Genomic DNA, 22,675 nt, shown 5'->3' on the forward strand with positions numbered 1-22,675 from the left:
AATAATTGTAGTAGTTTTTTATTATAAATTTTTTTTAATAGTAAAGGGAAATCCAGGAGATACGGTTTGAGTAGACTGAGTTTCCATACTTCATTTTCACTAGTAGAGGTGAGCGTGAGAAGAGCAATAATGGTGTTGCTCCAACAGCTGCATCAGAGGGGCTGCATGGTCTTTCCACCGCCCACTGACCTCTGTCTGAGAGGATAGAATGCCTCAGAAATGTTACTGGGCAGGTGATCATTTTCCAAAGGAAAAATGCAGAGTTAGATTATCCCATAATAAATAAAAAGTGTTTCATACTAACAAATGCAGACCATGAGCGCTATATGGAGATACACAAGAAACCATAGCACAACCCTAATTTCTGACCAGTGTCATTTTCTGTAGGTCTCAAATGGGCTTCTCTGCTTAGATAAGACTAATAAACCTCTTGAAATTACAAATCAAAAGCTGATTTACGCTATGCAAATGAAGCAAGTTCCCACTTTGTGACAGAGAATTCATTTGTACCTCAGATTAGAGGCTCCAATCTGTATTTCTTGGTGACTAATGAATCTGGCCTCTGCAGACCAATTTCTGTTCCACTCTAGTTAATGGCTGCAGCAGTATCAGTGCGAGCATTTTGACTATTCTGTCTCCCATTAGAGAAAGAAAAAAGGCTTTAATGCCATTTCGAAGTATCTTCCACCTGCCAGGAAGGTCGTGGTGGCTCACAAAGCAGACAGAAAGAGGATATTAAAATGGATTAGGCTAATTAATCTTGCTCTGACAATAGCCTTGACCAACTTTTTCTATTCGTTTATTTGCACAATATAGTATTCCGGACTGACATCTTTCTATTTGTACGATGCGTTCTGTTGCCATTCCCAATGCTTTTAAATTGATCAAACAAATTATATATGTGCTTAATGACACATTATGACTAGGTAAATGGAACAGAGTAAACAGGGTGTTTCAGCAATGCATGGCGTACTCAATGCACAGCATACTCAATGCACAGCTACATTATGCATTAATGTAAGAGCCTGCCTTCAATTGATTAACTGATTACTGTGATTGATTGGATTATTTTGTAAAATAATGTAATCATATCGCTGAATCCTTCTTCTGCCCTATTTACTGTTACTTTATATGCAGCTTAATGAACCTTAAAACATGATGATAGAGTTGTTACAAGAAAGACTTTTTAAAATGGCGACTTTATTCAGTTTTACAGTTGTGCCTTCACTAGTAACAGAGACAGTCAGTGGACATCGTTTGCTCTATTGATTTCCTTTTTTAACTGACCTTTGTGCAGGAATGGGAGTTAGTAATGTTTTTAAGTATCTATGCACAGGTACGGGAACAGGAGGGGGAGTGAAAGTGGCCTGGGCTAATTTATATCCACTGAGTCAGCTTCATTTCGTGCCTCCTGTAATAAAGAAGGCACTTTGTCATAGACAAGTAGTTCGTAGTGCTATAGCTGCATGAGTTGGGCTAAGTTTTTAGGATAGTATTATTGTCATTTTAGCCTAAACTGCAGAATGCCAATTTTGGCATTAGTATTTTTAAACAGAAGTTACACGTTTTGACATTAGCTTTAAGGTGAAAGCTTCATGCAAAACTTCTGGCATTTATTTTTACATTTTTCAGCACATTAAAGGACACTCTTTATATCTGACACGAGATGAGTCAAATTTACCTGTTTACCAAGCAGAGGGCACACAGTGCTAGTGGCTAACTGCACTTCTGTTAATGCTAGTCCAGTGAGACGATGGAAAATATTTTTGTGTTCAAAATAGTTTTCTAGTGCCATTAAATCACAGTAAATCATTCTGACAGTTAAGTATTATAATTGTCAATTATTAAGTATTATAATTGTCAATCAGATAACGTTGGAAATTTTCCCCAGCTGCCTAGGGCAATCAGACCTAATGATAGTTTTCTAATGAATGCAGGCAATTGTGGATACAGTGGACAACCTGCTCAGGCCTGAAGCTCTGGAGTCCTGGAAGGACATGAATTCTTCAGAACAAGCCCATGCAGCCACGATGCTACTTGATACGTTAGAAGAAGGGGCTTTTGTATTGGCTGATAATCTCTTAGAACCAACTAGAGTCTCAATGCCCACAGAAAATATTGGTAAGTGAATTTGTTTCAAGCATAATTTAAAGTGCTGTGCCTTGCTTTACACAAAATCAGGAAAAAAATATTCCAGATATCCACATACTCTTTGAAAGCTGAGCTGCGCAACATTTGGTGGAAAGTTAAGTGCTCCTAACTGGGGGATACATGCTTTTCTTGTTTAGTTCTTCAGAATTAGCATTCTTCTTCAGTGTCATTAATACAGTGTAAAATGGAAAGTAGTGGATGTTGCGAAGTTGATTTACCACTGAAAAATCATTAGCAGAACCTATGGATATGAAGAGTGCTTAAATGGCAGAGTATGGATTTTTTGAGGTAACTGCTTTCTGTAGAGCTGCAGAAATGCTTTCCTGTGATATATAATCTCTTCCTAATGAATTTAGATTACTTTTTTGCAACGTACTCTGCCAGTTAAATATAGGAACGTAGGCCAAATGTTTATATTAAACATGACTGCCTTCAGGTAAAAATGTGTTCAGTGAACTACATCTCCCATAATGCAGAATAGCTATGCTCCAGAGACTGCAAAATAGCTGAAGATAGTTGGAGCGTAATTTGGAATTTAAGTGGTGACAGAGAAATGAAGGGGTTTGGTATGAGAGATGTGCAAATATTGGTACACGGGATGTGTTAAAGCAAAAATCATTGCTATGCATAAAATTAAAATTCCTTCATCTTATTACAGAGATGAGTCTAGTCTCAGTGAGGTACAAGGAAGCTGGAAGTCTGCTAATTTGAGGGGTACTGAGATGGAGACTTGGAATAGGCTGCAGAAATGAGACTTTTCACGTTTCATTCTCTGCATATTTGTAACTGTAGAAGATTATTCTGCCTAGTTTTTAATATGAGTAGGAAAATACTGGGAAAGGATGGGAAGAGGTGTTACAGTCCATTATCAAAGTAACTGCACTGATTGTTTCTGAAGGAGTGTGGGTAGAATCACAGAAAGTCTCTCAGGATGTACATGAGCAGTTCCATGGAGCTCAGCAGACTGAACATCACTTCTGGTGATAAGCTGTCTTCAAGTCATAGTAACACATTACTGATGAAATGCAAGACTGAATTCCCAACGCACACACATATACGTGGCTCAGAGGAAGAGAAATCATTCCCTAATGTTATACCTTTTGTTAGTCTATAGTTTACATCTATCATTAGACCAGTTTAATATAAAGCAGGTGTTTGTCAACAAATTGACCACTCTGACCTATATGATTTTACATCAGCTAGGGAATCCAGCCTTCGACGGTAGTCCCATGGAAGCTTCCCAGTATACAATGTGTTATCAAATTAAAACTGAAGTAAGGCTGAGTGGCATCTAAGCTTAAATATTTTTTTAGCAGAACCAATAAAATGGTTTCCTATAAACCTTTATATAGAATTAGATTTAGGAAAAAATTTAGAAAATTTTTTCAGTTATGAATGCTGATATAGCTAAATACATGGCATAAGTGTACTTAGGTATTCATTTGCTGGCTGTTTTAAACACTCTTTATAACTAAATCAATACTTAAACTTCTAAATTTGTTAGCAGAGGATACTGCATAGATGTTAGGAGCTTCAAAATTAACAATTCTCTGCAACGTGTGTGCGGTATTTTTAAGTGGATGTTTTCAGGTAACAAGTTAGAACAAGGTTTGATGTCATTTTACCACTATTAAAGAGCTGTCATTTTAGTAGTGTGTGCTATGTTCAGTTAAAGAAACTGTGTGCTTGAAACTTGCAGTACAGATCTATCTTACAGTGGCAAATGAGGACAGCAGTGTGAGAAAACGAAATAAAGAGCGGGGGGGAAATATTGTCGTGGTATATTGCAGTCTGGCCAAGAGACTTTCTCTGCATTTCTGCATTCTCCTTTTTACCGCTGGGCTTTTTTTGTTTTCTGCTCAGTTTTGGATGTTGCAGTGCTCATTACTGAGGGCCAGGTGCAGGACTTGAAATTTCCTCAGGGCAGTAAAGGAGGCAACTCGATTCAGCTCTCTGCAAGCACCGTGAAACAGAACAGCAGGAATGGTGAGTCTTGGGCATGGAGCACTGAAACTCCATTAACTTTTATAAGGCCTACATTACCTCCCCTAGGTAAAATATCAAAACAAAATACAACAAAACTGCTCTGTGGCTTTTTCTTGAAAATCATGGGTACCTGAGTGTTTTTCTTCAAATCCATAGCCTGAAAATGCTTCTCTGTTTACTGATGCTTTATTATCAGTTCAGTAGAGTACAGGTTGCTGTCTTTCTAGACCTCTGTGGCATGATGATGGGATTTTTTTCTTTCATAGGATTAGCAAAACTGGTTTTCATCATTTACAAAAGTTTGGGGCGTTTTCTCAGTACTGAAAATGCAACCATAAAGCTGGGCAGTGATTTTTCTGGACGGAATAGCACAATTGCAGTCAACTCCCACGTCATTGCAGCCTCTATCAACAAGGAGTCTAGCCGGGTGTACCTGACTGATCCTGTGCATTTTACGCTGGAACACATTGATGTGAGTTATGCTAATGAATTAATGGGTAGGTCGTAAAATCAGCAAGAGAGAAAAGCAATGCAGAAAAATAACCTTTTTTCCATTTGAATTTTAAATGTTGGACTAGGTCAGAGACACAAGCTTAGTTAAGTCTATGAACATAAAATTAAATGAGCCTGGTTCAGTGATTATTAGAACTTAAGTGTATTCTTAATGAAAGCTAATTCAGTAATCAACATGAAAACATAAATGACTAATTTGTTTCTAAATGAAAATTAACTCTTACCTTAGTAACAGGGTAGAAAATAACTATTAAGATTCTTGATGGTCTGATGTAGCAAGTTTTAATGACAACTTTAATTTTTTACATTAATTTTGTACCAAGTTCTGGAATCCTATACAAATTTTTTAATTGCATTTATCGGTGAAGAATAAAGTATTATATAAAGTATTATATCTTGGTTTGTGTATATTTTCTTCCTGGTATTTTATTTGATGTGTTTCTTTGCTCGTTAGTTTGGTCCCTTCTGCTTTCATGTCTCACTTGGAGAATGTAAATAATCATTACTGTGATAGAGAAAATATGGTTAGATTTTCCTCTCATTTAGACATGCTTTATAAATATGTTCCGATTGGTTTTCATCGAAATAGATAGGCGTTGCAGAATGAATTTTTTCCTGATGTCTGCTCACATGACTTTGGCCTGACCAAAGGTGAGAATCAAAGGAAAAAGATAATATTTTTAAATTCTCAATTACAGGAAAAATACCTTCAGAATAAATTTGCAGTCCTAATTTTGCAAAAAGCAAAATTGGCTATAATGTACCATCAGTGCATAAAATCGTAAGATGGAAATTGTAATTGTTTAAAATTGGGTCTGCAGTAATTGAGACTACACTTTAGAGTGTTTCGGACTATAAAGTCCCTTTTAAACTAGATGTCTTCCTTGTATAACATAGTCCACAATTTTGCTGATGAAAAACTTTATTGTCCGAAACATGCAAAGTTTAATCTAAATTACCCTTTACACATATTAAACAATTGTTATTGCCATCTGAGAGTGTAAAATCCTCATTTTATGTTATCCTTTTATCTCCCAGCCTGACAATTACTTCAATGCAAATTGTTCCTTCTGGAACTACTCAGAGAGGACTATGATGGGATACTGGTCAACTCAAGGCTGCAAACTTGTCGACACAAATAAAACTCATACAACGTGTGCTTGCAGTCACCTAACTAACTTTGCAATTCTTATGGCTCATCGAGAAATTGTGGTAGGTAATGATGTTTCTAGCCATCAGCAGGGAACAAACTTTTAAAGATTTAGCTTTAAATTTTTAGCAGGATCCAAAATTGCTGAAGTTTCTTAAGTATTCATAGCTTCTACCCACTCTTTCCAAAGCAACTTGCTTGCTGTAGCACTTTTCTTCCTCACCCATAAAGTTAGTGGCAAAATAACAGGAAAGAAAAACAAGGAAGGACAAGAGTTTTCTTCAAGTCATATTTTAAAGTTACTGACCAACCTTACAACCCTCTTACAGACTTCCCTTCAGTACAGCTGGAGAATATCTGTAGGGGCAGCTGTGCAGGCTGTTCCCTGGAAGCACAAGTGCCAGCTCTCTGTAGAGCAGGAAGGTCAAGGAGCTTCCGTACTGGTTATTTAAATGCCTCTTCATACTTTGAAATTTTGTTGTCTAGTTAAAGCACTTACTGGATGTTGCGGGGCCTGAAGCGTGGAGTATTTGCAAAGATATGAGACTTTTTGTAAACTATTGTATTTGGAAAGGTTGCTGAAAAGATAACCAAGATGACAAAAGTGATTGTCACAAGTGAAGCAAGGAGCTTTCTTTAGCTAAATGTGAGATAGAGATGGATTTACACACATAACATATTCTGCATTTTTCCTAGTTGGAGTATAAATTGTTGTTTTCTACTCCACTGTGAAGTTGCAGTCTGTAGGAAAGAACATGTACTCTTATAGGAGGTCCCAGGGAAAGCTCTCCTCTTTGTTTGCGTCAGAGCCTAGTGGCACTTTCCAAATGGTATGTTTCTCTGCTTGTTCTTGTCTGACGAGTTTACAGGGAGTCATAAGAAAAGTAAAAATGCCATCTGATCTGTCTAAAATAGTTGCCTTTTTTCTCTAAGACCTGCTCATCTTGTGCTTACCCTAATCTTGCTCTTCTGGGAAGCTGACCTGAGACTGAGAAATTACTGAGTACGTTTTGTCCATCTCATGTAATGAACAAGCAACTTTTCTGGGTGCTACCTGTAAAAATAGGTTTTTGTTTGTACTCATAAATAGTCATATTAATTTTCTCCATTCTTGGTTATTTCTAGTACAAAGATGGAGTGCACGAATTGCTCCTCACTGTCATCACCTGGGTGGGAATTGTCATCTCTCTTGTTTGCCTGGCCATCTGCATCTTCACATTCTGTTTTTTCCGTGGCCTGCAAAGTGATCGTAACACTATTCACAAGAACCTTTGTATCAACCTATTCATTGCTGAGTTCATTTTCCTAATAGGCATCGATAAGACAGAGTACAAGGTAAGTTTTCTCTGTGTGTGCTGATCTTGTTCTCTGAAATGACTGTTTGAAACAGATTTGAATTAAAACATGACAACACTGCCAAGCTTTCAGCATTCTGACACAGCAAGACTGAAATAAAAGCTCAAAGTGAAAATAAGATAGACGTGTTCATAAGTAGTATTTACATCCATCAGAAATATCACTGTGGCCTTAATTTCCCACTTACAGCAATGATTTTCATTTTTAATTGAGAAACATTAGCTATTAATGAAGCAGGTGGCTTAAACTTTTGAAAGAGTAGATGAAAGTAAATGTTGACATACTAGAAACATACATGTGTTCTCTCTGTATATTCCTGCGTCTCAGCAGCTGTTGATTACTTTGTTGTTCGTATATATATTAGTACAGAGCCTTATTTATATATTTACTCACTTTTTACACTGTCCTTTCATGCAGATTTTTTGGCAGTATTGATGAAATTTATTCTGTTATTCAGAAGGGATTCATTGGGTTGAAACCTAGTAATTCGGTAGAGTTTCATGCAGAATTCAGCCACAGGGAGAGAATTCAAACTGATTTCTGTTATGACAGTGGAAACTTCCAAATTAAAGCAGATAAAAATGGTTTGATGGCTGCTTCATAATTTTAAATAAGCAATATTACATTATGCATCTAGAACCAACTGTTCATGTCTTAGATTATGTAAACTGTTAAGCCCTAAAACCATATTCAAAATTAAAGCATTGCTTATAAAATTGAAAAGTCTACTCTATAATTGAAGATTGAGGGTGAAGGCACAATTTGCTTATTTTCATTCATTCTGTTCAGCTGAATTTAGTTTCTGCAGCTACTGTGAGCACATTAGTATTTGAAAATGTTCACTGTATGTTTTCAGGTAGTGATAATGCTCCTGGATTTGTGAAAGTTCGCTGATAGAAGTGTATGCTGTTCTATTACACACTGTTTAATTAAAGATGTATTGATGCAAAGATTTTGTGGTTTATATTTCCATCTTTCTTTTTCTTTGCAGATTGCATGTCCAATATTTGCAGGTCTCTTACACTTTTTCTTCCTGGCAGCCTTTGCCTGGATGTGTCTAGAAGGAGTGCAGCTTTATCTAATGTTAGTAGAAGTATTTGAAAGCGAATATTCTAGGAAGAAGTACTATTATGTTGCTGGCTACCTCTTCCCTGCTACAGTAGTTGGTGTCTCAGCAGCTATTGACTATAAGAGCTATGGAACAGAGAAAGCGTAAGTAATTGCAAGTGACCTGAGTGTTTTCAAGTGAATAATTTTTTAAAGCCTATTAGCTGTCAGAGGGTCCCTGACAGACTAAAATACTATCTGAAAGCTTTATTGGTAAGAGAATGGCAATGCTGTGCACAAATTACAATCAAGTCTTTTGTAATTCTCTAGGTTCAGAGGATTTGTACTCTAGAGAGACCGATTCTAAATTGTGGTCTTTCTTTTAACACAAAAGACTGACCTGAAACAAATTGAAAAAGTAAATAACTTTTTGGCCTCAAATGTATATTAAGTAAAAATTCTCAACTTACAGCATCAGACAGGCCCAACCGCCCAGTTTTAAGCTAATGCTTCGTTAGATCTCTTTGTTCCAACTGCCCCTCTAGCTAACTCGCATCCTGAATTATGACAGTACAATATTCCAACCCATATGTTTCACTTTGATAATATTTTATCAGGCGGATAGAGCAGGATTAAAATTAGCCACTGCCTTTTATTTACAAATATACAAAAATATATAGAAAGTGACAGAAGGTAGACAGAAAACATTTCTGAGGATTTGAGTTGCTGGAGGCACGAATTTGCCTTCCAATACTGTTTACTTTGTCCTTTGATGAAATTGGTTACAGAATGGGAAGATACTGTTGACTATCAGAAAGCTGCTTGATTTTGCTACTGATGAAAGACAAATAAGAGCAATTCAGCAGGGGACGGGGCTGTATGAAAAACAAATCGCTAACTGAAGTCGGCCCTAATAGGTTTACACGTGATTTAGTCTGGTATCATGCATATTCTTTCTCTACTGTTCAACTCCCAGTTGGGGAATTTTGTTTATACGTTATTGTTTTTCAGCTAAACATGGCATCTGAACATTTTCTGTCTCGTATTCCTCAGGAATAAGCAATTTGCATATGATATACATTTAAAAGCAGATTTTGAAGATTACACAGAAAACCTGTGAAAAAATATTTACTGATGTTAGATTCATTAGTCCATGATAGCACCCGTGACCAAACCTTTTGACTGGTTTTGTTTCTTCTTATACGTTAGCTATTCCTAATGATGTATTTTCAAGTTCAGTAGTGTGTTAAACAGGACTCATCAAAAGAGTTTCAGGTTAGGAAAAATCACCCATGGACGAAGTGGTACTGTGCAATGTTTATCATTGTTTGCTGACAAAATGTTATCTTAAGAAGTATTTTTGCACTTTCCATTTATCGGACTGAGGTGCTAGTGCAATTGTTCACTGTTCATTCTCGTTTTTCCATGATAGTTGCTGGCTCCATGTAGATAACTATTTTATCTGGAGTTTCATTGGACCTGTTACCTTTATTATTCTGGTAAGAACTTTGGTTTTTTCCTTTGCTTTTTGGTTTCCTCACAGCAAAGTTAAAAAGATCGAATAACGTCAGTCAATACCATCTTTATTCAGAAGACATTTCATGAAAATGCATATAAACAATTTGTAATGTGACCAATGGTTATATAAATGTTTAAAAATCTTTAAAGAGTGCTGACCAAATGATGAATTGTCAAAGCTGTGGTGGCACTTCAGCGTAGCCATTTTTTCCTAATGGCTTGAGCTCTGAAGGTCGTATTGACATGTGTAGTCATATGAAAAATCAATGAAGTACTAAACACGGGGTTTTTTAAGGGAACCATTGTTATTGTTTTCAATTGAGTCACTATTCTACATGTTCCAGAATTTAACTTCTAATTATTCAACATAATTGTCTCAAAAGGGTGTTCTAATGCATTGGATAATTAAGTAAATTCTGTATTTCATTACACTTACACAATGTTTGTATGTGTATTTGCATATGCATATGCATATTTTTCCATTACTACTGCTCTGTGTATTTATGCTGCATGTAATCCATGTCAGACATACAAGTTCATCTGTTTTAGTATAAGTAATAGAGTATTATGTAACCAGTAGAAAGCGTATACACGTTCTTGCAATCAGTTCAGTAAAGTCGTTGTATGCATGCAAACCCATCTGTACACCCACAGCTGTGTGCCGCATTGTCCATTTAAGATTGAATGTTGTGTTCATACACTAATTGCCCATTCTCTGAGCGATTTCGGGTAAAAAGCACAGAGTCATCTGTCAACCCAGGGCAAAATCGTCTCCCTTTTATTTCAGACTAATAATACCAACACTGCACAAAATAGGAACTTGGAAAGAAAGTGAATGTAAGACGTGCATTTTGGCTCAGCTTGTTTTTCTCTGCTAGTTCAGTATCTTTAAAGCCTGGCTGTGCTTGGGAAATACTCTAGAAGGCTGGTGCTGGGGACATAGCCTCTGTACATAGAGAGTTTTTCTCATAACTGCTGATAGTTTGGAAGGATGGATTAATTTGTTTCCATGCTTTTGAAAGTCTAAATAGTTGCCTGTTCTCCTGCCTTTATACAGTAGTAGAGTTGTGAAATGTTAGCAGAAGTTCAGTTCCCTTGAATTTCCAAATTCAGGAATTGTATTTCGTCATTATTATTTTTTCAGCCTGAAGCGCATGCATCAGGCATAATTTTGAAATTTCTGACTTTTATAAATCTATACACCAACATACTGCTTCAACACTTTTTGTAGCTTATAGTTTACATTACTTCTCCATGTAAAAATAAACTGATACTTTGATATGGAACTTTCCATAAAAAATATAGCTGGCCAAGCTTTTGTAGGCACTTTATTCTTTCCTGGTATCTTCAGTACTGAAATAAGGTGATGTATATTTAGGTTGGTTTTACTCTCTGTTTATATCAAAAAACTATTACAATCATTGAGCAGTCACTTAAGAAAAGATACTTGTGCATTGTAGAATTTGTTTGAGTTCATTGGTCCATTTTCAAAGAAATAGACGTAGAAGCGAAAACTCATATGTCTGTAAGTTGAATTAGAAAAATTATAGTGTTTGTAAGATTTGAGCATAAACCATAATAATTGTACAGAGTTTATTCTAAATGCACTTAAATTAAATCAAGTCTCAGGGTGATAGGGATTCTTTTTTAATTAAACCTACAATTACAATTGAAAGATACGTTTAGTATTTTCAATATAATAGACATTTTTCAGCACAGAGTTGTTTCTTGCAGTTGTTGTAATCATTACTAGAAAATTGTTCTAAGTTTCATGCCACAATAGTTCAGTTACCTCGAGTCTGATTGTGTGGTGATAATTTTGCTTTTTGTGTCTAGCTTTGTATTTTATTGTTACTGGGAGTATTTTGCTAAGTCACTTCTATTTCTCTTTCTTGCTTTAAAATAGCATTTCACATGGGAAGCTTTGGGCAATGCTGACAGCTTTTTCACTTCCTCATAACCAGGTCAGAGTGAGAATAGAGGTGAAGGACATTTAATCATATTGACCATGTACAGACATAGTTCACTATTATTTACTGGCCATGACATTATTATCTTCCAGCAAATCATTTAGGCTGAGACGCAAAAGGCCTTTGGGAGTAGTATTCCCAACTTCAAAAATATGAAACAGCAGGTAGCAATCACAGCACAGTTCCTGGGAGTAATTCTTCTCTAGCAATTGCTTTGCCCTCTAATCGTCCCAACTGAGAAAGCAAGACAGACCGGAGGAAGAAGTGTGAGAAGTGTAATGGCTGAAAAATAATATGTCATGTGCAGTGTAACCAAAGAAGAGCCAGATTTGTAGCGTAGCTTATTTAGTATTAGCAGCATGTGAGAATTTCACCTTGTTAAGCTTTTTAGCATCTTAATCAAAGAATTTTTATGATTCTCAGTTTAGTAGTACTGTCAACGCACATAAACTCTTTTGTATCAATATTGCTTACTACTTTAATTTACAAATTTTTCTCTGAGTTTATAAGCATTTGCATATGTATCTGTATACAGGTTTGCACAGAAGGAGGATGGGAAGTATAGGGGGGCAGTATGAAGTTCCTTAGTACCTCTTCTGGGGAACTTTCAACTTCACTGTTTCCATAGCCTGTCATGCCTTTGGGCACCAGGGTTATTATATCTATGAGAAAAGAGCATGTAAGTAATGAGCGGTGGGAAACCATTAGTATGCCTGAAATGGTTTAATGAAAGCTTGGATCATGATACGTCAGGAGCTGTTCTTATCATTTGGACAGCTCCATCTGCATCCTTAATAATTAATTCAGTTCAGTAAGAGTTCAGTGTGCACACTCATTTAGAAGCCGCCTTCAGAGAGCACCTCTCTCGCTGCCAGTCCCAGAGAGAAACAGGCTTCTGCATGGCTAAGAGCAAAGATCTGGAGATACAAGAGCAGTTTTAGAGCTGCATTTGCCAGGTAACAAAAGCTCCGGGGAGTTCAAAAAGGGTCAGAACATATGCAGTTCAGCTAGGTTACTTCAGAGTGGTGTTTCTGTTCTTCTGTCTTATCATATCCATGTCAGCACTGCAGGCTGTGTGGAATGAATTTTAAGCTGCTAAGCTCAGGCGGACGTGATTCAATTGAGCAGGGTGGTGGCTATAAAACAAACAGTGCACTCCTGTAATCTGTGGTGTTTTGACTTCTATGTAGATCTGTATTCATTCATATCCAAGGAATGGGCGATGGTGGTTTGACTTTAACTCAGCCAAAACCACTGGAGTTTCCTTCTCGCAGACGGAGCCAATATATTAGAGTACCAAAGCTTGTTTAAGCAGAAATTCCTAGGATGTCCTGTCATTAACACAGTAAAGATAGTTTCTCTTTTCACTCAGGTTGAGGCATTACTTCACCAAGGTTAGTAGACATATACATATAGATGCACACATAATCTAGCTCCCCAAACAAAAATGGACTGTATTTGAAAGCTTATGTATATAAATAATGCATTTCTATCTTTCTGTAGTAGACACTTGATAAATGGTATTTATCTATTGCTCACAGGGGGAGATTAATCATAATTATTGCAAAATCTGACTTTATTTGGCTACTAATTCATTGTACCTGCAATTAATTCCAATCCATTAGTCTTCTGTGCAGGTTATTGCATCCACCTTTTTAAAAAGTTAATTTAGCTGGAAGACACTCCCTCTCTCAAAATTACATAGATTTCAGGTGCCAGAAAGACAAAATTCCTACTTATACCATTTTTCATGTCGGTACCTGCTGATATCCAAACCAGAAATGGCCCTCTGTGTGTTGGCTGTGAAAGAAGCGTGATCTTCCTGGGTGCTGCATTTGATTATTATAATAAGAATTCTTCACATTTTGTATTTTAAAGTAGTTACTTTTTATTTTCTAATATATCTTTAATTGTCTGTCTTTTGCTCCGTTCTGTCCAATTACACTTGTCATATTAAGAGATAAGTAGGAACTGGTATTTGAAAAGGTGCTCTAATTTTTTTTTTTCACTTTTACATACATTTCTAAAGTCAGAGTATAGATTAATCTAGTTCTCTATGTAATCCAGTATCCTGTCTCTTATGGTGAATAATATATTTTAGAAATTACAGCAAAAACCTGGTATAAACATTCATGAAATACTGTCAGTCCAAGATTTTGCTTATTTTTATCAGCTAATGTTTTAAGAGATCCCACATTATAGCTCCACCTACTGTAATTGTGAGTTTTGTCACTCGGTATCACAGCAGAGTGTTTGTGGTGAGCATTCATCTTAAATGAAGGTGTCCTACTCGGACCATCTGTCAAGCTTGGAAAACACCTACAGATTTGTTTGCTTAGATCAGTAACAGTTCAGTCCTCAGACACCTGTGAAACAATTCATGTTGTAAGGGACTTCAGGAGATCTGTGGTCCAACCTCCTGCTCAAAACAGGCTCAGCTCTGGGCTCTGGCCAGGTAACTCAGGGCTGAAAAATGCAAAGTTGGTACAAATAAATGGAAAAGCACTAAGTGTTTCCTTCTTGCCCCACGTATTCGTCACTAAGAAGAGTAATTCAGCCATTCCTTCTAAAAACAATTACTCTCCAACAAGTTCTCTTCCCTCACTGCTTAGTGTCTTGTGTAATAAAATGGCAGGATGCCTGAAAGTTCCTCCAAAACAATCAATTTCTAGATGAAGAGCAGTAAGGGAGCCAAAAGCGAATCTATAGAAAGGTTTGGTTACAGTATTTGTAAGCAGGCAAAATAGACTTTTGATAATGATACACTGTGTAACAGAGATGCCAGCATGTTTGAACAAGTGGAAAACCATGGTCTTTTGACTGCTGAAACTGAAGACTGCAATATTTCACAGTGATGGAGAAACAAGTATCATATGCTGTGTTGTCATAGTTACTTTGTCTTCAAAGTACAGTGTTTTGCTTTTTTTGCTTCTTTGCTTGGAAGGACTTTTTCAGCTACTGTGATACAGCATTATTATTTCTGTGGGCTGCTTTTGGGGTTCTATACCTAAATTACAATTAAAGTGTATATTAAGAAACTGCTATGTACAGTTATTCCCTAGTCCAGCAAGGACATATATACAGACAGAGCTGAGCACCTACATAAAACCTGCTTAATACACTGGGGATTTGTTCAGGCTCTGAAGTAGGGCCGTGTCTGCTTGCATGTCACCGAAGGAACCTCAGTATGTCAATACAAGCTTTTGTTTTTCGTATGTCAAACCAGCACTTCAGTCGTACAAAGAATCAAAGGATGAAGACTTCTCACTTCATAAGGCAGTCATTTATGGGCTAAACCACGCCTATGAGTTTTTGATCCAAGAACGATGTTGCTAGTACAATACAGGATACTCCAGGGTAGCTACTTACGCAAGGATTAGCTTCCAGCTGTGCTGTAAATGCTGTTCTGAACTGGATTGCGCACTCCCAGTTGCATAGATTGCAGCCAAAGTTGATTTACATGTTAGGATTGGCATGAGGCATGTCTCTTAGTTCTTAATCTGTTTGTTTTCACAAGAAGTAAATCAAACTTACATTTTTTTAAGCAGGCTGGATAAGTTCATGTTATGTCAGCTACCAAAATGTGTAAGAAACTTTCTCAAATACGGAAGAAGAAAGTCTGCCTGCAAAGGCGTGGAACTGACAGTCAGGGCATGCACAGAGCTCCCATCGTCTGTCTGGTGCAAAGGCCAGGGAGAGAAGCAACTTGTTTCCTCACCCAAGGAGCTTACTCAGTAGAGTGGAAACCTAAATAAGAGGAACAAAATAATCACAATGACATAATGAAGTGTTTCTCAACTGGTTAGTCATTACCTATAAGAATCATAAAAGGTAAACAGCAGGGTCGTGAGATATTGGCACTTCTATTATATTTTGCAGCAATGGAAGTCATGCTTAACCTACACCATGTACACACCTCCACTTGAAGGTCAAGTATTTTCTGTCAGTTCTTGAAACACAGACAGAAATAAATTATAAAAGCTTATTTTTGTTATTTGTATCACATACACTTTTTGTATTAATCTCAAGATAACAACTGTAAAAAATGTTTTACTTTGAATCATGACTGATGAAGTCAAAAGCTGCCAAACACTGTTCTGGTGTTGAGAACTGCGTTATAGTTCATACTGTCCATCCTGATTTTGAGACAGCAGCAGCAGTGATAGCTTGATTGCCCTTAGCAGTACATGTCTTTGTTAACAGACTGATGAAAGCCTTCAAAATACTCCTCTTTTCTAGATTGTTAAGACCTGCTCTTTGTTAGGATTTGAGTGACATTTCTGACCATTGTGGCACAGCTGTAGGAACACATCTGGTATGAACTGGTATCCCCAATGTTACAAACATTATGAGGATTTTGATGCAGTCTCAAATCAAAGGCTCCCCAGAATGAGAGACTGGGCTTGATCATTTTCCGCTAGTAACCAGTTGCAGATATATATGGAAGATTATAAGAATGGGTTTGTAATCTATGAAATATATGTGTTATAAGGATTTCCAAGCATATTGTCCAATCTTCTCTTAGCTATCGGTTCAGCCATTTCTTGCAGACCATTGTACTAGTAGATAAGGATGTATATCTTCTCCCTGAAAGGACATAGATCTTACTCTTTTCAAAGATACAATTTTATTTTAATTGTGTGATATGAGACAGCACATACTAGTTACTCAAATTAACTGTATACCACTTTTCAACCTATTTTCGACAGGCATCCTTGTATTTGGCTTACCTATGCTCCTCATATGCTTTGAAATCGATAGGAGAAAGGCACCTAGTGTCTTTGATATCTGTGATTATGTTTCACAGTGGGAAAACTCCCTAGTGCTATCTATATGAATGACACAACAAGAATAAGACAGCATAGTCCTTTCCTTCAAGTGGCATGCAGTCTCGCTTTGACAGAATCCAGACTACAAAGGGACAGAAGGCAGTAGGAGGGTGCTCCACCAGCACATATCTATGGCACTGTGAAGTTTGATGCATTTGCTACATCTTTGTGTTTCTTTTTCTTTTTTGCTTTCTTCTTTTTCTTCAGTTACAATTAAGCTGTTTTCAAGACACTAGTGGGATTTGTGAGAACAAAAGGGAATAAAAAAAAAAAAAGGAGAAACAAGCAAAGGCGAAAAACATTCCACAAGCAGGATGGGGTGATAAAAAGGCAACTAGTATAGTACCATAAAGGGGTAACTGTAATCCTCGGAGGAAGTCAGTGAGATGGGGAACAGGGCCGGAGGTGGCAGGCAAAGGTGAACAGGGGCCGAGCACAACATGCTGGAAGACAGATCTCGACTGACAGTGACAAGTGCTAGACATGAGCTAAATACAGTGGTTCCTGATGATGAGGTGAATTTGAAAAATTAAGTGAAGCAAGGACTTTTAACTTTTTTATTCCCCTTATCCATATTTTCAATCACCTTTTACAGACTGTCTGATATAGTTACCCCGTTCCACTACATATTTGAAAATAAACTATGAGGTTTTTGTTTAGTCTGTAACATCATCATTATTCAACCTATTACTTGAAGTAGTTTAATTTCATTCTTATCTGTTTTGACAGCTGAATCTTATCTTCCTGGTGATCACATTGTGCAAAATGGTGAAGCACTCAAACACTTTGAAACCAGACTCTAGCAGGTTGGAAAACATTAAGTAAGTGCTTTGTGTTCAAGTATGAGAACTATGATTATTTTCTGATTGCTGAACTGATTGAAAGCTACTCTCCATTAGGAGCACATGCCATTGTCTCCCAGCAACTGCAGATGTCAATTAGAAGCAAACAGAGCCAATCCTGCTTTCGTCACACTGTTGCTGTAATGTCACAAACGCCGGTCAAAATTAGATAATTTCAGCCTGGAACTAATGCCAAGAAACTGTTTCATGGAAATGCCACAGCACTGTAGTAATTTCGTTTGCATTTAAAATGCAGTTCAAAACTGATGTTCCTGTTCGCATGGCTGATGTGATTGTATTAAGTTTGTTTTGTTAAATGACTTTTTGATTTAGGGATTCTGAGCAGTTTCTACTCGTAATCCTGTCCTCCCAAGAGAATTGACTCTATTATTATTGTTAACTTGAAGATTATCTGCTGTTTTCATGCTAATTTAACAAATGTTTACTTTATCATGGTGCTGTACTGCAGTATCCCTTTTGCAAAGTAATAGAAGTGTTACGTAATTAATAAGGCTTTGGCAGCGTTTTCTTCTTTAGATAGTGTTTTACTCTATTCTGTATAGCTTTACGTTGTACTGAAGGTTTTTGTTACCAGCACTGAAGGGATGGTGCAGCTTTCTAACACTGAGGGTTGGATGTGAAACGGTCTTATAGATTTGCTTTGAATGTTGAAAATGGTGAAGGGAGATGTTGAGTAAGGCTAGCATTGTGAACTAGATGTTCTAGATAGGTCAGTATCAGCTTCATTGCATGTTGCATGGTAAGAGAGAGAGCTAATCTTTAGCATCTCTCTCTTTTCTTCCTTTTCCTCTTTCTGTCTTCTCATCCACACCAGTAATTACCGTGTTTGTGATGGCTACTATAATACGGACTTACCTGGGTAAGATAGAACCCTACATTAACAAATTTCTAGCATGATTTTTAACTTTACAAACTCGGTCAATATTGTGGATTTTCCTTAATTTTAATTAACTAGTTTTGAGATACCTGATTTGCTAAAGATTTTTTAATTATTAAATGCCTTTATAATTTTAAATTGCTTGCCTCTGCATTTTGAATTTCCTAATTTTGACTAATTTTTATAGACAATTAAAAATGCTCTTATTAATTTCTGTTTCAATTCTGTCTAATAATTTTGTTTCTCTTTTCTGCTTATAATGCTTTCTAGCTATGAAGATAATAAGCCATTTATCAAGTAAGATCATTAGTTAGATGTGGAATTCACTGACTAAATTCCCTTTCCCTTTCATTCTGTGCTGTTCTCTACAATTCCTTTTCCTTAACCTATTCATGATGGAATCTTTTTTTAGACTATCCTGTAGAGCAATATCCATATTTTTGTCACATTTCAGCAGGGCTTCTTCATGTGGAAGTTAGATCATCTAGTATCAGTTTAGCTGAGTTTATTGGAGCATTAAAGATTTGGGCTCTAGGCTTTTAATCTGCTGTTTAACCTTTGTGCATTTGTGTTACATTATTTGGTGTCATATGGCAGCACCACTGTTTAAAATCTATGGTGTGATTAGTGGCTAAGCCAAATTTATCAGTCTTTTTTGTAAAATCAGATAAAGCAATGGAGTAGCTGGGGCTTGCACTATACTTCTGCATTTCAAAATAATTTTGACATCCTATGCAGTTCTTGAGAATGAAAAAGGTCATATCTACTCTTGCTGTTTTCACTGGAGACTAAGAGTACCAAATGGAATTGTTCTTTCTTGAATAGATAAAAGGTTAAACCCAAGGAATTTTTATATTTTAATATGAACCTAGTAAAAGTCAACTGCAGGAACTGAAATGTTAATATTGGACTTGGCAACATGCATTCTCTTAAGTAATGTTACTAAATTAATTTTCTTTTCCAGATCCTGGGTCCTGGGTGCATTTGCTCTCCTGTGTCTCCTTGGCCTAACGTGGTCATTTGGCTTGCTGTTTATCAATGAGGGGACTGTAGTGATGACGTATCTCTTCACAGTATTTAATGCTTTCCAAGGAATGTTTATTTTCATCTTTCATTGTGCCCTTCAAAAGAAAGTAAGTTACTGAAAACACAGATGCCTATTCCCTTACTCCTTAAAAAGACTGCATATGTTTCTTAAAATATAGAGAAAAAAATAGCAATTTCAAGATCTGAAGTATTTTGAAGTAGTTTGAGGGGAGGACTAGGATTCAAAAGCAGTTCTTGCCGTGTGTGCTTGTGGGAGCCATGTAACGACTCTGTGGCCTGCGCGTGTTTAAAGTGGATGCAGCATTTCCAACCTGGGCTTGAAAAGTTTTGAGGCTTTGGGAAGAAAATTACTATAGAAAACGTACTGTTTAACATTTGTAATGTGGTATGTATTAGTCTGGACTTAGAGCCAAAAGTTCTTTATGTGCACATGAAACAAATTCTGCCTCCGCTGCAGCACTGCGAACAAAGGATCATTTACAATATCAGCCTATCTCAGCCTGGAAACTCTCTCTCAGATCAAGGCAGAGGACCTCTCCTGAGATCCCATTAAGCTGCCACATAAAGCTACGGGTGATAGGCAGGGATTGTACTATGAGTGCTCGTTCATTACAAAATTAAGTGAGATCTAAAAATTAATTTTATAATGAACTTTGACACACCTTAGAAAAATGTGGTCATTAACGCTAGACAACTGCTAAAGGGGACAGTCTTCCAAAGATGCCAGCATGGCTACTTTTTTCCAAGTGTTTGCCTCCCCCAGCAATCCAACAGCTTCATGCTCTTAACTGAAAAAACTGGAAACCCCTGGCACAAGAGCCTTCCCTCATGAGTGGAATGTGCTAAACTGGTTCTGCTCCCCTTTTCCCAGTGGAAGCAGAGGGGTCCAGAAGGAGCAGATCTGCTGGGGAGAGGGAAAGCTTGCAAGGGAGAAAGGAGCAAACAGGAGAGAAGGAAATGAATGGCACAGCTGGGTGGGATTCAGTTTGGGTTCCCTGGACCTCTTCTCCAGACTGAGGGTGGAGACTGCTTCCAAGGATGGCTTAGAGGTTCTTCAGTGAAAGCCAAAAGAAAAAAGCTCATAGCCTGTGTTAGAAGGTGTAGCAAATGAAAGTAACAACAGCTGAGAGGAAGGGTAATCATCAGAAAATCCCACCCAAAAAAGCTTAACATAACATGCATCCTGGATTTCTAAAATTTTGTACCAGTTTTAGGCTGGCGACCTAGCAATTATGAACTCCAATTATAATTAGCTCAGCAGAGACATAATTAACTGATATTTATAAAATGGTTTGAGACCATTGGATAAAGTGTTGCTATGCAAGTCCAAAAATCACGTTCTTGCGTGTTCTCAACTGTACCAGCTCTAACAGTATCAGTGTCTCTAAATTTCATGTAGACAATGGCATTCAGCCATATTTTAGGAAAAGATCTGGTAGACAAAAAGAATTTTATCCAGATGAACATGGCACTTCTCTCATTTTGAGAGAACAATAGCATACTTAGAGAGGAGATTGAGCCTAAGGAAAGAAGAGAGGGAAGAAAATGCAAACATTCTCAAAATGCAAATAATTTCTAGATTAGGGTTTAATATAATGTTGCCCTTTCTTCCACTTATATTGGACTTGAAAATTAAAAACAGATTCCTTTTTTACTTCCTTTTACATCTGTGCATTGTTTTCGTATTAAGTGGAGTCAGCAAAAAGCAGTATTAAAATACCAGTCAAGTGTGAAAAATCATAACCTAGAGCAATAAGATTTATACCTGAAAGAATGTTAAAGCCACCATTTAAGATTTTTAAGTTTCGATGCCTTTCACTGGATATCATCCTATCCTCTGTCTGCATAGCTAATGTAGTCTTTTTATTCTGTTATTACCAGTTGGTCACTAAATTGAACAGAGAAATAGAATTGTGAAAGTGAAAACTATTATGTTTCCAGTTCTGACAGGATGATAGTGCTGTTGCTTCCATCAGTTTCCAACAAGCTATAATTTAGAAATAATGACAGTGGAATGCACGGTACTGACAGATAATGTACATTCACAGCAATATAGGCATTAGGCAAAACCAGCCCTGGAGGGTGGTATTTGGGTAAAAATACTGTTTTGATTGCTATTGTCTCTACTATGTAGTGGTTTGGAGCATTTAATATCCATTAGTGTTCAAGAATGTATTTTCTTAGGTGCTATACCATCTAGTGATGATATATATAGATTTATGTTTTTCAGACTGCAGAGTGTCTGTGCATTTCTGTTTTCATTTTTTTCTGTGTCTTTTGTGCTGATACAGATAGGGTTCACTTAAAAAATGTACCATATACTTTCTAAAAAGATCAGTTATTGTCCCTAGCTTGAAATTAAGGCACTAATTATTCAAATTTGCTTCAACTTTGTGGTTTATAGAAACATCACAGTATGCATTCCATGAGTAAAATTCTTGTAATAATGAAACCAGCACATGGCATATGTAAATCCACATTGTTAACTATTTGCATTTTCTTCTCTCCCCTTTTTACATACCCATAACTTTCTTTCTGTCCTGTGCATTCATAGGAAAAGCAGAATTTCCAGATTAGCTGAAATACCACTTTCCCTAGAAACTTAGAAGTCTCATTGATGTAGGAAATCTGACGCTTAGATTCCCGAGTATCTGATGGAAGATTAACAATTTTAGGCTCAGGAGTCTTTAAAAATTTTATCCACTGTGTCCTTTCGCTGATGCTGTCATGTTGCCAAGATGTGTATGCACTCTTCTGTTATCTGAAAGCAGTAGTCAGTGCAGCCGTCACTGAATGTGAGAGAATTAACTGCTCTGTAAATTAATCCTGATTATTTTCTTGACAAATGTTAACACATATAAATTACAAAACTGAAGTTTCCACTAGGTCACTGGAAACAGAAGGTGAATAAATGCAGGCCAGATACTGGAATCATTGATTAGTTTTGTGGCTGTGTCAGACAAAAATCTCATATACATAGGGGTATTCAAAGTTCTGGGTTCCACAAAGATGGTAATGAGGGTTTTATTTTTATGGTTCGAAATTTGACTCTGAAACACTGATGGTGCCTCTGCCAGCATAGCTGACACTCTGCCTGGAGCAGGGCAGGGGTGTTTGCGAGTTTTGTGCAGTCCTGACGCGGCCGTGGCCATATCAACAGGCAGATGTTTGAATTACAGAAGAACTGTATATGAAAATGTCTTTATAGTCATTGCAGGGTTTGCACACTTTCTTGGGAGAACTCAATGGGCAGTACCAGGCAGTGCAAAGGCTAGTGACCTCAGACTTTCTTGCATGCTAGGATGGGAAGATCGGCTTTCTGTGGTTTCTGCACCAAAAGCTCATATAAAAAGGACTATTTTTAGCCA

General features: G+C 37.0%; 1 protein-coding gene across 20 annotated transcripts in view; it reads left to right on the top strand.

Moving 5' to 3' along the window:
- The window catches only part of ADGRL2 (adhesion G protein-coupled receptor L2), a 159,974-nt gene that overhangs the window by 128,055 nt on the left and 9,244 nt on the right, over positions 1 to 22,675 (top strand). For 9 of the 20 annotated variants that reach the window (XM_075424784.1, XM_075424794.1, XM_075424788.1 and 6 more), the window contains 11 exons: positions 1,938 to 2,121; positions 4,015 to 4,137; positions 4,404 to 4,609; positions 5,689 to 5,862; positions 6,926 to 7,135; positions 8,148 to 8,368; positions 9,636 to 9,702; positions 17,250 to 17,341; positions 18,198 to 18,242; positions 18,531 to 18,557; positions 19,225 to 19,393. In XM_075424784.1, coding sequence (XP_075280899.1) covers positions 1,938 to 2,121; positions 4,015 to 4,137; positions 4,404 to 4,609; positions 5,689 to 5,862; positions 6,926 to 7,135; positions 8,148 to 8,368; positions 9,636 to 9,702; positions 17,250 to 17,341; positions 18,198 to 18,242; positions 18,531 to 18,557; positions 19,225 to 19,393 — 1,518 coding nt within the window. The remainder of the gene's footprint in view (positions 1 to 1,937; positions 2,122 to 4,014; positions 4,138 to 4,403; positions 4,610 to 5,688; positions 5,863 to 6,925; positions 7,136 to 8,147; positions 8,369 to 9,635; positions 9,703 to 17,249; positions 17,342 to 18,197; positions 18,243 to 18,530; positions 18,558 to 19,224; positions 19,394 to 22,675) is intronic. The other 11 variants (XM_075424791.1, XM_075424798.1, XM_075424792.1 and 8 more) reach the window with 2 other exon arrangements.

Source organism: Opisthocomus hoazin, chromosome 6 (genome assembly GCF_030867145.1).
Source record: "Opisthocomus hoazin isolate bOpiHoa1 chromosome 6, bOpiHoa1.hap1, whole genome shotgun sequence".
Taxonomy (NCBI): Eukaryota; Metazoa; Chordata; class Aves; order Opisthocomiformes; family Opisthocomidae; genus Opisthocomus; species Opisthocomus hoazin.